The 15341-nt window shown below is 44.1% G+C and overlaps 1 protein-coding gene across 2 annotated transcripts in view; it reads left to right on the top strand.

The window, feature by feature from the left end:
- Nucleotides 1-15341, top strand: part of VPS35L (VPS35 endosomal protein sorting factor like) — a 118566-nt gene that overhangs the window by 12244 nt on the left and 90981 nt on the right. For both annotated transcript variants that reach the window (XM_058569939.1, XM_058569941.1), the window contains exons 4-7: nucleotides 1024-1146; nucleotides 3476-3500; nucleotides 6055-6131; nucleotides 9298-9426. In XM_058569939.1, coding sequence (XP_058425922.1) covers nucleotides 1024-1146; nucleotides 3476-3500; nucleotides 6055-6131; nucleotides 9298-9426 — 354 coding nt within the window. The remainder of the gene's footprint in view (nucleotides 1-1023; nucleotides 1147-3475; nucleotides 3501-6054; nucleotides 6132-9297; nucleotides 9427-15341) is intronic.

Genomic DNA, 15341 nt, shown 5'->3' with positions numbered 1-15341 from the left:
TGAGTGGAGTAGGTCCACGCCCAGATCCGAACCCGTGAATCCAGGCCATGGAAGTGGAGCACGCAGAACTTGAACCACTCGGCCATGGGGCCAGCCCCTATTTATGCTTTTTTTTTTAACTTGACGGTATGTCTTAGAGAACTTTCCATATTAGTTCTTATAGAACAACCTTATTTTGAACAGCTGCATTGTGCCCTAAAGAATGGGCATTACCTGCTTTGATTGGCCATTCCTCTACTGATGGACACATAGTCTGTCCCTGGTGTTTACTGGTGTAGACTGTGGTGCATTGTTCCTTGACCATACATACACCTTGGTGCATATGTGCAAGGATTTCTACAGGATAACTTCTTAGAAGTTCATTACTGGGTTAAGGCAACGTGTGTTTAAGTTTATGATGGCTCCTGCCAACTTGTTCTCCAAAAAGGCTTCACCAGTTTATACACACTCCCACCAGCAGTATTTTAGAGGGCCTGTCTGCCTGCATCCTTGCCAGCCTGGATATTATCAGTCATTTTAACACTTTGCCATTCTGATTATTGGAAAATGATCTCTTTCAGTTTGCCTTTCCTTGATTCTTAATGAGTTTGAGCATCCTTGGATGTATCTATTGGCTGTTTGTGGTGAATTGGCCTGAAAAGTTTTTTATCATAGCAAACCTTTAGACAGACCTGTGTTATCCTGCAGGGAGGGACTATCTGTCTTCTGCTTATACTTTTTTTTTTTTTTAGCTTTATCGAGGTATAATTGTCAAATAAAATTGTAATATATTTAAAGGGTACAATGTGAAGATTTGATATGTGTACACATTGTGAAAGGATTCTTCCATCAAGTTAGTTAACACATCCATTGCCTCACATATTTACCTTTCTTTTTTAGTGAGAACATTTAATTTCTACTCTCTTAGCAGATTTCAGTTATACAGTACCATGTTATCAACTATAGTCACCACGTTTGCTTATACTATTTTTTTAAAGATGAAAATGATAATCCTACTGAAGAGATTGTCTTGTCTTTCCTCAGGACAGCTCCAGAAAGAAACGTGACAGAGATGATAACACCATCGTAGGATCTGATTTTGAGCCTTGGGCCAGCAAACGAGGAGAAATCCTTGCCCGGTACACTACCACAGAAAAGCTCTCTATTGTGAGTACCAGTACACTTTTCTCCCAGGTCTACTTCAGATTTAGTAGGAATTTCTTTTTGTTATTATGATTCTGCACCCAATTCCAGTGTATGGGTGTTTTTCTCCACACCAAGCTGGGTGTCCTACAATTCGACTCAATTCTGACACTCTCTACCCGGAGATGGCATCAGATCCCACAGGTTACGTTTCAGTCCCACGAGACTGCCCCCCACTTCAGATGCCAGTTGCAAGCCTGGGTTATTTCCTGTGCTTCTGACCAATCAGCTGTAAATCAGAGGTTCCCACGACCCCTTCTTGGGTTAGATTAATTTGCTAGAGCAACTCACAGAACTCAGGAAACCACTTTCCTCACTAGATTACTGGTTTATTACAAAGGATATCAAAGGATACGAATCAACAGTCAGATGAAGAAGATACATGGGGTGAAGTCCCGAGCAAAGGAGCTTCTGTCCCCGTGGAGTTTGGGGTCCGGCACAGAGGCATGTGGAAGTGTTCTGGTTCACAGCCTGGAAGCTCTCTGAACCTGTCCTTTTGGGTTTTTATGGAGGCTTCATTACATAGGCATGATTGATTAACTCATTGGCCATTGGTGATTGATTCAGTCTCCAGCCCCTCTCCCCTCCCCAGAGGTCAGCGGGGTGGGACTGCAAGTTCCAACCTTCTAATCACATAGTTGGTTCCCCTGGCAACCAGCCCCCATCCTTAGGAGCTTTCCAAAAGTCATGGTATTAACATAACAAAAGACACCTTTATGCTCTCATCACTTAGGAAATTCCAAGGATTTTAGGAGCTCTGGACCAGAAACAGGACGAAGACCAAATATCTATTTCTTATTATAAATCACAATATCGCAGTTATGTTGCCCCAACTCCAGGGCTCTGTAAGTTTCACCTATTAAGTCAGTGTCTAAGGAGAAAATGTGCTGATTGGTTTCTCAAAAAATGGGTTAACATCGGGTATGGCACAGTTCAGAGAAAGAACCAGAACAACTGAGTCCCGTCTCTGGAGGAGATCTGAGTCATGAAGTGTGGAGAGTGCCACCCCCGAGAGGGTTTACTTCTTAATGTTACTCAGCGAGTCTCGCGGAGCCGGGTTTTCTTCCAGAGCTGGAAGTGCGCTGTTTCTTTGGGTGCCCACTGGTGACGTCGGCTTGTGCCTGGGGACACGTATGAAATAGAGATTTAGTCTCCACTCAGCCAGTTGTTCACATAATGAAGGGCACAGGAGAGCTGAGACCAACTAGGGAAAGTAGGTTAATGCCTGTGTTATTGAGGACTCGGGTCAGCGGCTTCTAACGGAAGCCCTCCCTGATGACATAAAGAAGAGTGATGTTTCTCCCTCTTTACATTGAAGAGAAGTCTAGAGAGAGGTGGGTGGTTCAGGGCTGGTATGGCAGCTCCAGAGTCATAAGGGATTCAGCTCTTCTTGTCTTGCTGCTCTGCCACGTTCAGGGCCACCTCACGTCCAGGTTGTTAGAAGGAGGAAGGGGGAAGTAAGATGCACCCTCTCTCATTTAAGGAGACTTCCTGGAATCCCCTCAACACGTCCGGTTCCATTTGTCTTGACTATAGTCACAGGCCATATGCAGATGCAAGGGAGCTGGGATATGGGACAGTGTGCCCCTCAGAAATCTGGGCTGTGAGTCGGGAGGAAGGGGTGAACTCGGCAGGCAACTAGGAAGGCTGTGCCCCAGCACCTCTCCTTTCCCTCCTTTTCCCGGGGCTGTACTTGTTGAGCAGAAAGGCAAGCAGAATTACTGGACTATTTAAAAATTTTTCTTCTTATTTTCTGAATGCGTTGAGTTAATTTAGAGCAGTGATTCTCAAGCAGGGGTAATTTTACCCCTCAGAGGACGTATGGCAATCAACATCTGGAGACATTTTTGGTTGTCGCAACTGTGGGGGTGCGATGGCGTCTAGTGAGTAGAGACCAGGGATGCTGCTAAACCTCCTACAGCTCACAGGATAGCCCAAGAACAGAATTTTTCCAGCCTATGATGTCAGTCGTGCCGAGGCTGAGAAACCCTGATGTAAAGGAAATGCTATCACATGACTCCGTTGTTATCAGCATTTTGCTGTTTCTTGGCTCACTTTGAGATTCCTGAATTGAGAAGAAGTCTGAATCTCCAATAGTTTTTAGTGAGCTGTGTTTTCCTCCTTTGAATAAATATTTTAATTTTTCATTTGGATAAGTAAATGGCTTTGTTGAAAAATGATGGGCTGTATTGTCTTAGCGCTATTTGAATAATAATTTAAGTATCTTCTAAGTGTTTTTTTCATAGAATCCAGTAAGTTTTAAAAAATATTAACCTTTTTTTTGCCTCTGCAGAATCTGTTTATGGGATCTGAAAAAGGTGAGTTTTTGTTGTTGTTACTGGTTTGTTGGGGAATTCTCCCATTACCTTTAATATAATTTTACAAAGGAAAAAGTTTGTGGTATCCAACCCTGATGATTAATTCAGTTGAAGCTATTATTTCCTAGATTATGTATAGACTTGGTAGAATTGAAATACATATTTAGTTGATGAATGAAAGAAAAGACCAGATCAGTTACCAGGACTAAACCATATGCTCCCTGCTTGATTTTAGAGTTACAGAGCAATGGTCTTCCCCTCCAGGTACCTCCTCACCAGCTGAGGAACAGATGAAATTCTCCTTTTTAGAGATCCTTTCCTTTGCCTTAAGTCTTTATCCCTTGTGAAAATGCAGATGCACTGGTGAGGGAGGTTACACACTCAGTCTTACCAGCCTCTGATCCCTGAACACAGCAGTTCTCAATTTCCACTGCTAAGATCCATGGTCAGAAGCTCTGGACCAGGGTTCTCAGATGGGCTGTGCAGCAGGGTCACCTGAGGAACTTTTATACAAATATGGACCCACTCCACTTGTTGAATTAATCCTGAGGAATGGGGTCTGTGAATTTCTTTTTTGAAGCTCCCAGGTGATTCTGAAATGACTGACATGGATCACATGCTGCCGGGGTGCAGAGAAGCACTATGTTGGTTTATGTGAACGTTGCTGGTATGGCAGCTGCAACTCTCCCCCATTCTCTGCAGGTTGAGACAGCACAAAAGAAATCAAGCGAGAGGGAGCATTTTTGTTATGGACGTAACTGTGACCCCCAAACCATAAAAAAGTAAATCATACCACTGCTTATCCACCGGTTGGGAAAATCAAAAAAATTGATGATAGCACTTGCTGGTGAGAATGTAGACCAGTAGGAACTCTCATAGATTGCTGGTGAGAGTGTAAAATGACACAACCACTGTGTAAAGCATTTTGACATTATCTGTTAAAATTGAATATAGGCCAACCCTTTGACCCAGCAATTCCAATACTAGGATATACCCTAGATCAGAAATGGGCAAACTGTGCCCTGCAGGCCAAATCTGGCCCACTGTTTGATTTTGTAAATAAAGTTTTACTGGAACACAACCATGGCAATTTGTTTACATATTGTCGATGGATGCTTTTGTGCTGTAGTGGCAGGGTTGAGTAGTTGCAACAGAGACTGTGTGACTTGCAAAACTTAAAACAGTTACAGCTGGCTCTTTCCACCTTTACCCAAATCCGTGTTTCTTAAAATATGGTCCAAGGACCAGCAGCATTGACATGATTAGAAATACAGAATCTCAGGACCTGCCCCAGACCTGGTGAAAATCAGAATGTTAACACATCCTTAAGTGATTCTTGTAGAAGTTGAGAAGCACTACCCTCAGAAATGCACGCATATATGAATCAGGAGCCATGCACAGAAATGTTCACCGCAGCATTGTTCTTAGTAGCCCCAAAGAGGAGACAACCCAAACATCCATCGACAGTAGAATAAGAAATAACTTGTGGCATAGTCACATGATGGAAAATACTAAACAGCAGTGGAAGTGAGTGAACCACAGTTCTGTGCAACAACATGGGTCAATTTCATGAACTAAAGTGAGTGGTGAATGAAAGCAGCAGGGCAATACGAGTGGTGGTTACAAAGCTTTATAATTATCTGTTAAAATGTACATGTATGCATGTTCTGTATGTATTATATTTCAAAAGGAAGGAAAAGGTAGAAACAAGGTAAAAGTAAACTGTTTGGAAACGTCTTTACTTTAGTAGTGGTTAGTAATTCAGCAGTAGTGCCATGCTCTCAGCTGATCCCAGACAAGTCTGTGAGTCGATACCAGCTGAGAAACCAGTGCCTTAAAAGACAAACTTGGAGAGTGAGTTTGGTAGGCAGGAGTAAAGGGACCTCAGATGTAGAACAGAAGCCCCCTTAAAATGGGGACATGTCTGAAATACGAGGCACCGGAGAGCAGCAGCCAGCTGGACAGATAGCCTTGCCCTGTGGCTGGCTCTCGGCCTGGAGTCCTTTCCTTCATTTCTTTCTGCCAGTCCCTGCTGAGGGAGAGAACTGTGCTGACAGATGATGGAAGGAGGCACAGCTAGTCCAGTTTGCTTGAAGAGAGGGCTTTGAAGCCCTAGTGTTTCTACCTCTGGGCAGACAGTGAGATTGTTGTTTTGTTAGTATAGGGGTACAACAGTTCTACCCTGAGTACTAGCCTGAGAGGGCCTTTTGTTCGTGGAAAACAATTAAATGATGGATTTTTGGCATCCTTAGCTGGACCGCCTTTCTTTAGGAGTAAACAAATGATGCAGTGAAGAGTTTGTACGTATCGAATGTAGTGGAACCTTTTTGAGGCTGGCCGGCTGCGCTCCCAGGGGCAGCTTCGGAGCAGAAATGTTTCCGATGGAACTTTGGTTACTAAGGATGTTGCTTTCAAAGTCTCGGAGAGTTTTCTGTAATGAAATTGTTCCCTGGCCTCTTTATTCATGATGAAGTGTAGAGTGAAAGATGCCTTCCTTTGGGGGTATTGGTGACAGAGGAAAGCCACCTGTGTGACATGAATCCATTCTGTTTAGGCAAAGCCGGGACCGCCACATCTGCAATGTCGGAGAAGGTTCGGACCAGGCTGGAGGAGCTGGATGACTTTGAGGAGGTGAGCAGGTCATGTGCTGAGCCCGGGGAGGAGCGGTGCTTTCGTTTCTTCTGCCAAGTGAGATCAGTCTCGGTGGCTGCTCTTTGATGAATTCTGGAGCCGCACATTGTGCTCGGTCCTCCTGAGGCACCGACTGGTCCAGAGAAAGATGCCAGCGGTGCAGCTGGCCGAGCTCACAGGAGCCTGCCTTGGGCTGGTTTTCTGAAGGCGTCTTTTCTCACTGAGATGCGTGAGCAAGCCCAGGTCGTCTGGGGACAGGGTCTAACTGGAAAAGCTGGCTGGAGCCATCCCCCTGGGAACCACCGTATAAAGATCATACGCTTCTGCAGAGGCTGCACATGGCCGCTCTGCTGGCTGGCTGTGGCCCACAGGAATCTTTTAATTGGCCTGCACATGCTTTTAAAAAACATGACTCATTCGCCAACTCTTAAAAATTTGTAAATTTAACATATAAATCCAGATTCCTGGCTTCTCTTGAAATCCACCTGATGATTGTGTACCCACATTCTTGCATTCAGCTGGGCATGCACTGTCCGGGTTGCACATTTCCTCCCTGTCCTGATTCACTCATAGCATGGCCCCTGGAGATGGGTGAGTCTGTGTCCTCTGGAATATTTTTTAGAGAAGCAGCATAGCATCGTGAGTAAGAGGACAGACTCTGGAGCGTGATTGCATGGGTTTGAATCCTGGCTCTACTGTTGGGTAATTCTGTGATTTCAGGCAAGATGCTTAACAGCTCTGTGCCTCAGTTTACTTCTCTATAAAATGGGGATGCTACATAGTCCCTGCCTCTTAGGGTTGTTACAGGGATTAAATGAGTTACAGGGATGAGGTGCTTAGGAGAGCACTGGCCCGAGGTACATGCTGTGCGTGTTAGCCGCTGTCACCGTCATCCTGTGTCTGGAGGCCTTAGCTCGGCTGCTTGGTAACAGGGCACCACTGGGGCTTCACCTTTCCTACACCCGTTTCCTCACCTGTAGAAAGGGGATGAAGAATATAGTTGTGTGGACCCTGGGGATGCTTTGAAAGCCACAGAGGGCCGTATCGTGGCGGTTGCCATCGCTCTGTCCTGCATCTTGCCCCTGGGTCTTCCCAGCTCTGAGGTCAGAGCTGTTGGGTGCTCAGCAGAGTCTAATAGGCCAATATCTTATTTCCCAATTCAGAAAGGACACATTTTGAGTTAGGGTGCCCGGGAGCCTCGGTCTGCGTGGCATCAGCCGACCTTGGCTGGTGGGAAGGGAGTTGCTGAGGGTTTGGATCAAAGTCTGTGAGTGTCAGAACGTCACTTGAGCTGGCTCAGGTTGAAAATGGGGGCTATATTGAAGGATGCGGGGGCGTTACCCTGAACCCAAGGACACAGTGGCCTGGAACCAGGAACTGAAGAACCGCCAGAAACCTGTCAGCTGTCCTCTGTCCCTCTTGGTGCTGTGTGGGCTCCTGTCACTGAGCCCTTTCTAGCTCTCCATTGTTTCCTGCAGGCTGGTTTCCTTTCTTCTCCCTGCTCACAGCAGCAGGAGGCTGCCCCGTGGTCCGGGTTAACATAGAGTATTAATCAGGGTAGGGCTGGGCTATGCTGTGGTAACAAATGAACCCCCGTAGTTCAGCGGCTTAACATAGCAAAGGTTTGTTTCTTCCTCACGTTACCCATCCAGTGCAGGTGACAGACACACCAGCATCTCGTGATGCTGCCATCTCAGCAGACGGCTTCCAGGGTTGTCACAGCAGAGTGGAAGAAAGGGGCACTTTTCACTGCCTCAGCCCACAAGGGACACATGCCCCTCTGCTCACAGCCCATTTGCCCAGACTGGTCACGTGGCTCCTCCTACTACAGAGGGGCAGGGAGGACCCTGTCTCACAGTTCAAGTGACCAGTTGGGGTCAGCCCAGATTTCCTGAACCTTCTGCTTGTCGTTCCTTAATAAAGAGTCCTTCACTGTGGATTCCAGGGAACGTTCATGTAGAAACGATTTGGTTCCTGGGCTCCTCATGTGGATTAGCATGACCTTTATTCCTGTGAGCTGGGGAAATAGCGTCTTAACAGTAGCCGAGTGTTAATGACCATGTACTGTGTGCCAGGGGCTGTGCCAAGTGTTTGCGTACATTGTTATTTTATCTGTGTGATCATCTCGATCTCCTCTGCCCCAGGTTTTCGCTGGGGTCTGCTCTCTGTCCTGAACATCCCCGCCACCCATTGCCTAGTTAACACCCGTACACCACTGAGAGTTAGAGTCAAGCATCACTTCTCTAGGAAACCATTTTTTTTTTTTTTTTTTTTGCTGGGGAAGATTCACCCTGAGCTAACATCCACTGCCAATCATCCTCTTTTTTTTTTTATGTGAGCTGCAACCACAGCATGGCCGCTGACTGACAAGTGCTGTAGGTCCGTGCCCAGGAGCCGAACCCGGGCCATCAAAGTGGAGCATGCCGAACTTAAACAACTAGACCACTGAGGCTGGCCCCAGGAAACCACGCTTGACCACCCGTCTAGAAACATGTTACCATGTTTCTTCCATTCTACGGTGGACCTTTTCCCTGACATTTGACTATCCCTGACGTTGGGCTGTACCCCTCAATTGGTGCCTATCAATGATCAGCAATTTTTCTTCCTTGGTGGTACATGAAACAGTTGTACTTCTTACAATGAACACCTCCCATTCGGTGGATGTGACCTGTGTCTTCGTAGAATTGTCTCCTCCCGAGCGTTTATCTCAGTTGGTATTAATGTCCGTCTCGTCTGTACCTTAAACTCCCGTGGTGCAGAAGTTGTGTCTTTTTGCTCACCTTGTGTCTCGAGCATCTGGTATACCCTGCCTGGCACGCACCAGGCCCCAATAACCATTTGTTGAATGAGCTCAGCCCTGTTATCCCTGTTCACAGATGCGGCTCTGGGGGAAAGCAGCTCACCCAGAGTCTTACTGCTGGTAAGAGGCTGAGCTGGGAGCTGGCCTGGGTCTGACTTGCCTCCAAGGCCAGTCTCTCAGTCGCTGCACTCTGCCTATCTTTGCAGAAAACTCAAAGAACCTGTTTGATCCCAAGAGGAAACTATCAGCCCTGGTGCGGGTATGAGGAAGATGGAGGCTCAGCCAGTACTCAGTGTTGTTCATGGGGGTGGTGGTCCAGCAATGTTTTTCCTTTTGTGTCTACACCCTCCTACTTTCTGCCCACAGGGATCCCAAAAGGAGCTGTTGAATTTGACTCAACAGGATTACGTGAACCGCATAGAGGAGCTTAACCAGTCGCTGAAGGACGCCTGGGCCTCGGACCAGAAAGTGAAGGCTCTAAAAATAGTCATCCAGGTCAGGTCTAGTTTTTTTTTTTTTTTTTCCCCTACATTTCCTATGTAAAACTCCTTTGTAGATAATTAGGGTTTTCAGAGGCCTGCCTTCAGGGTCTCACTCTACTTTTTTTATCTGTTCCGTTTTCACATACTTCCTGGGAAAGCCTTGGTTGTGACTCTGTGTTTTTATGAGATGGCTAATCCCAGGGCCACCATGTGCAGCTGCACAGGTTGTGCACTGCACAGTTCCAGGAAATTCACCCTAAATTACAGAATTAATGATGCCCCTGGGTTATGCAGTTCACTGGCCCCAGTGTAATCCCCGACATATTTATGATTTGTGCAGACTAGAGATTGGACAACTGTCTTTTGGATTTCCTTGACCAGATCTTTGTATCTGTGGGACTAATGGTTGTGTGTCTCTAATATGTGCCTTTTTAGGTCATGTTCTGCATAATTATGGAACAAAGAAAACATGTTTACAGTGTTAGGAGAGGTACATTTGTTGCATCCTCTTTGTTAATGAATTTGTTGATCCAATAAAAACTTTTGGATCACAAGAGCTAGTTCTGTAAGAAAAACAGCTTGTTCTGTTTCTTGACCCCTAAGATCATCCTGATTTGGCAAAACGTGCTCAGAAGCACACTGTAAAAGGAATAATGTGTGCATTATGATTTTCAAGCACAGTTAACAAAGCATTTCTGAAGAGCCATTTTAGTTGAAAAGGACGGATCCCGTTCTTGTGCAGGATCGTGGCGATGGGACATTTGTTTTCTCACCTGCTTCTCGGGAGAGAGGCTGAGGGGAGTCTGGGAGTCTTTACGCTGGGCGCTGGAGGTCTTTTAAGATGGCATGTTGTCTGGCAGGTGCTATCTTAGTGTTTCGTGACAGAGGCAAACCCGAGCCCATTCCTCTTCCATCACCGTTGTTAGTTTACAAAGTAAATGCTCCTGGAGAAGGTCCTCTCGTCCTGGATGCACGTGATGGGGCTGCTTGCTGAGTGCCTCAAGTGCGAAAACAACTAACAAGCCCTTCTTCAAAATATTTTTATTGGCAACATCTCTCCATAGAGCCTTGTAGTATAGAACTGTGACTTCTGAGAGTTTTACATCTGGAGGAGATTTGATTTGTGTCTTCTCAAAGAAAATAACCATGAACGTATTTAATTAACTCCACATCTAGTCAATAGTAATTATTTTACTTTCAATACAGTCGTCCCTCAGTATGCACAAGGGATTGATTCTGGGACCCCCGTGGATACCTGAAATCCAAGGATGCTCAAATCCTTTATATAAAATGGCAAAGTATTTATATCCTCCCGTATACTTTAAATCATCTCTGGATTTTTTTTTTTTTTTTTTTTTTTGGTGAGGAAGATCAGCCCTGAGCTAACATCTGTGGCCAATCTTCCTCTTTTTGCTGAGGAAGATTGGCCCTGGACTAACATCCATGCCCATCTTCCTCTACTATATATGGGACAGCACCACAGCATGGCCTGACAAGCAGCGCGTTGGTCTGCGCCCGGGATCCGAACCTGCAACCCCCGGGCCACCAAAGCGGAGTGCTTGACCTTAACTGCTACACCACCGGGCCGGCCCCTGGATTTCTGATAATACCTAATACATTGTAATTGCTGTGTAAATGGTTGTTATACTGTATTGTTTAGGCAGTAATGACAAGAAAATAAAGTCTGTACGTGTTCAGTACAGACGCAGCCATTGTAGGCACGGTTGGTTGAATTTGTGCGTGTAGGGCCTGTGAGTAACAAGGGCTGACTGTACTTAAAGACTGCCTTCCTATCCAAAAAAGATAGTCAAGGTGCAGAGTATGGAGAAATGAGCACAGTTTACTTTATTTGCTTTTGCAGTAAGGTTTTTTTGTTTGGTTTTGTAGCTTTATTGACATATATTTTACATAGTCTAAAATCCACCATTGTAAGTGTACAATTCAGTGAGTTTTAGTAAGTTTACAGAGTTGTGCAACTATTACACAATCCGGTTTTAGAACATTTTCATAGCCCCACTCCCCAAATTCCCTTAAGCCTGTTTGCAGTCAAACTGCTGTCACTTCTAGCCCTAGAAAACCACCGATCTGCTTCATAGGCTCTATAAATTTGCCTTTCCTGGACATTTCGTGTACATGGGATCATTAAATATGTAATCTTTTGCATCTGGCTTCTTTCACTCAGCATAGTGTTTTTGAGGTTCATCCATGTTGTAGTATCAGTACTTTATACCTTTTTTACTGCTGAATAGTATTCCACTCTATGGATAACCACATTTTACTCATCCATTAACAAGTTGATGGACATTTAGGTTGTTTCCACTCTGGCTGTTATGAATAATGCTACTATGAACATTTACATACGAGTCTTTGTATGGACATAGGTTTTCATTTTTCTTGGGTAGATTCCTAGGAGTGGATTTGCTAAGTCATATAGTAAGTTTATGTCTAACTTTTTGAGAAATGGCCAAACTGCTTTCCAATGGCTACGCCATTTGCATTCCCACCAGCAGAGTATGAGATCATTTCCTCCACATCTTTTCCAACATGTGTTGTCTGTCTTTTTGATTATACCCATCCTAGTGGGTTTGAAGTGGTGTCTCATTGTGGTTTAATTTGTGTGTCCCCACTGACTAATGATGTTGAGCATCTTTCCATGTGCTTATTGGCCATTTTTATATCTTCTTTAGTGAAATGTCTATTCAGCACTTGCCCTTTATTTTTTTGATGAGGAAGATTAGCCCTGAGCTAACATCCATTGCCAATCTTCCTCTTTTTTGCTGAGGAAGATTGGCCCTGGGCTAACATCCATGCCCATCTTCCTCTACTTTATATGTGGGATGCCACCACGGCATGGCTTGATAAGCGGTGCATAGATCTGCGCCCAGGATCTGAACCTGTGAACCCTGGGCTGCCAAAGTGAAGCACGTGAACTCAACCACTACACCACTGGGCCCGCCCCGTCACACTTGCCCATTTTTAAAATCAGGTTGTTTATCTTCTTGTTGAGTTGTAACAATTCTTTATATATCTTTGATACAAGTTCTTTATCAAACATATGATCTACAAATGTTCTCCTAGTCTCTGGCTTGTCTTTTCATTTCCATAATGGTGTCTTTTGAAGTAGAGAAGTTTTTAATTTTAATGAAGTCCAATTTATCAGTTGTCTCTTTTTTGGCTCATTTTTGGAGTTGTATCTAAAAACTCTGCCTAACTCAAGGTCATGAGAATTTTTTTGCGTTTTCTTCTAGAAGTTTTATAGTTTTAGCTCTTACATCTAGGTCTGTGGTCCATTTTGAATTAATTTTTGTGTGTAGTATAAGGGTCTAAGCTTATTTTATTTTTTTTTTGCTTATGGATATCCACTTGTCTCAGCAGCATTTGTTGAAGAGACTAGCTTTTCCCTGTTGAATTATCTTGGCACCTTTGTCAAAAGTCAGTTGACCATAAATATAAGGATTTATTTCTGGACTCAAGTCTATTCCATAGGTCTGTAAGTCTGTCCTCATGCCAATACCATACTGTCCTGATTCCTGTAGCTTTATGGTAAGTTTTGAAACTGGGTAGCATAAATCTTTTAACTTTGTTCTTCTTTTTCAAAATTGTTTTGGCTTTTCTGGGTCCTTTGCATTTCCATATGATTTTTAGGATCATCTTGTCAATTTCTACCCACTCCTCCGCGAAAACCCCAAATCTTCTGGGGTTTTGATAGGGATTGCATTGACCCTGTAGATAAGTTGGAGAGATCTGCCATCTTAACAATAGTGAGTCTCCTGGTGCATAAATTATGTATCCTTCATTCTGTTGATGGGCATCTAGTTCTTTCCTGTTCTTTTTCTTTTTTCATTGTTATGAACGATGTTGCTGTGTACACTCTTGTTCGTGTCTGCTGGCCTTTCTCTAGATGAAGGCCCGTCCCTAGGAGTAGAGTTGCTCAGGTGTAGGCCTGAGCCTCTTCAGCCTTTACCAGGCGATGCCAAGTCACTTTCCAAGTGGATGCTGTGCCAGCAGTGGGGTATGAGAGTCTGTGCTGTTCAGCATTCTACCGACATTTGGTACGAGCAGACTTTCTGTTTTAATTTTCCCAATTTAAGACGTAATAAAATCATATTTTATTGTGGTTTTAATTTGTAGTTCTCTGATTATAAGATTGAGCATCTTTTCACATGTTTATTGGCCATTACAATTTCCTTTTTTGTAAAATGTCTTTTGTGGATTCCTGTTGCTCATTTTTCCATTATGTTATTTGTATTTTTCTTGTTGATTTTGTCAGCCTTAAAAATAAAACAGCTAGTTATTTTACCAGCAAAATGAGTTTATTCGGGAATAGCCAAAGAATTGTAATTTGAGATGTGCATGCTGTGGCAGACCATAGGCAAATCTAACAAACAAGGAAGAGGAACGGTATTTTACAGAGAAAAAGGAGGAAGTTGGGATGGGTTGTTTTGAATGAAAGTCTATTGGAGAAAAGCAAGAATTCAGGGTGATGACACGTTCTCATTGGCTAGTTGCTGGTGTAGTGGATTTCTGTTTGTGATGCAATGAACATTTCTTTCTGTAATTAACAGTTCTTTCCTGTTAACTTCCTTCTGTTGGGATCTATAATGGACTCTCTTTCCTGTATTTGACGTCAAGTGGTACTGCATGGGAGCTCCCCCTTCTGGCCTCCTGACTCCATTTTATTTTATTTTTTTTGTGAGGAAGATCAGCCCTGAGCTAACATCCGATGCCAATCCTCCTCTTTTTTGCTGAGGAAGACTGGCCCTGGGCTAACATCCCTGCCCATCTTCCTCTACTTTATATGGGACGCCGCCACAGCGTGGCTTGACGAGCAGTGCGTTGGTCCATGCCCCGGATCCGAACCTGTGAACTCCGGGCCGCTGAAGTGGAGCGTGCACTTAACCACTACGTGACCGGGCCGCCTCCCTGACTCCATTTTAAATGAGGTTTCCTTTTATTAATTTTCATAATTTTTAGGATTTTTTCATGTATTCTGGGTAGTAATTGTCATCTGATTATTTAGTCTCTTTCCTTCCATCCATCCATTCATTCTTCCTTAGTACCCAGCCATAGGTTATCTTTTAATTTATCCATTTGCTTTGGTTATTCAGATATATTTTTTTAATCCTAACTTAATTTTAGAAACTGCTAGTGTCCTTCTAGAATGTTGCTAATTGGAAATAAATGAAAAACATCCTTTTAGTATTTTTCCAGCAATGTTAATAAGTTCGATAGCAAGTATTTCAGGCAGAGTAATTTATCAGTCAGTCATTCAGGAAATGTGTATGACAATGGTTCTCAACCTCGGCTGCACATTAGAATCACTTGGGAGCTTTAAAAAATCTGAGTCCAAGCTACACCCCAGACCAGTTTAATCAGACTCTCTGGGAGTAGGACCCAGGCGCTATTATTGTTAAAAGCTCCCCAGATGGTTCCGAAGCTGAGAACACTTTGTAGAATGGTCGGTCCGTCCAGAGAGTGCTGCGAGTTGTGGAGGTCACGAACCCAGTGGGGCCCGGGCTTGTTTCAGTGCCGCTGTGCCCTGGAGCCCTTGTTAAAAATACTCTTCCTTGGTGTCTCGGCTGGAAGTTGTGACCAGGTTTGGAGTAGAGCAGAGAATGTGTTTTAAAACACACCCTGGGGTGCCTGATTCTTACTGCATAAGTTTAGGAAACTGCAGCAAAGCTTTAAAAAAGTGTGGAATCTTCAAAATAGTGATTTAAAAGGTAACTTCGATTCATAACATTATTATGACTTTAACTTTGGATTAGAAAAATTCTGCTTCCTGTTATCCTTTATAAAATATATGTTCTGTGACACCAGCGTGGGGGAAAAAATCAGTGCACAGATGTTGGGAAAGGCCAGCTGTGTTTAATTTGCAATCTTCTGTTTGAATTCTCTCTCTCTCACCTCACCAGTGGGCAGTAACTC

The sequence above is a fragment of the Diceros bicornis genome, chromosome 26, assembly GCF_020826845.1.
Source record: "Diceros bicornis minor isolate mBicDic1 chromosome 26, mDicBic1.mat.cur, whole genome shotgun sequence".
In the NCBI taxonomy this organism is placed as follows: domain Eukaryota; kingdom Metazoa; phylum Chordata; class Mammalia; order Perissodactyla; family Rhinocerotidae; genus Diceros; species Diceros bicornis.
Note: the sequence above shows the minus strand (reverse complement) of the source record. Positions and strands in the feature narration are given on the sequence as shown.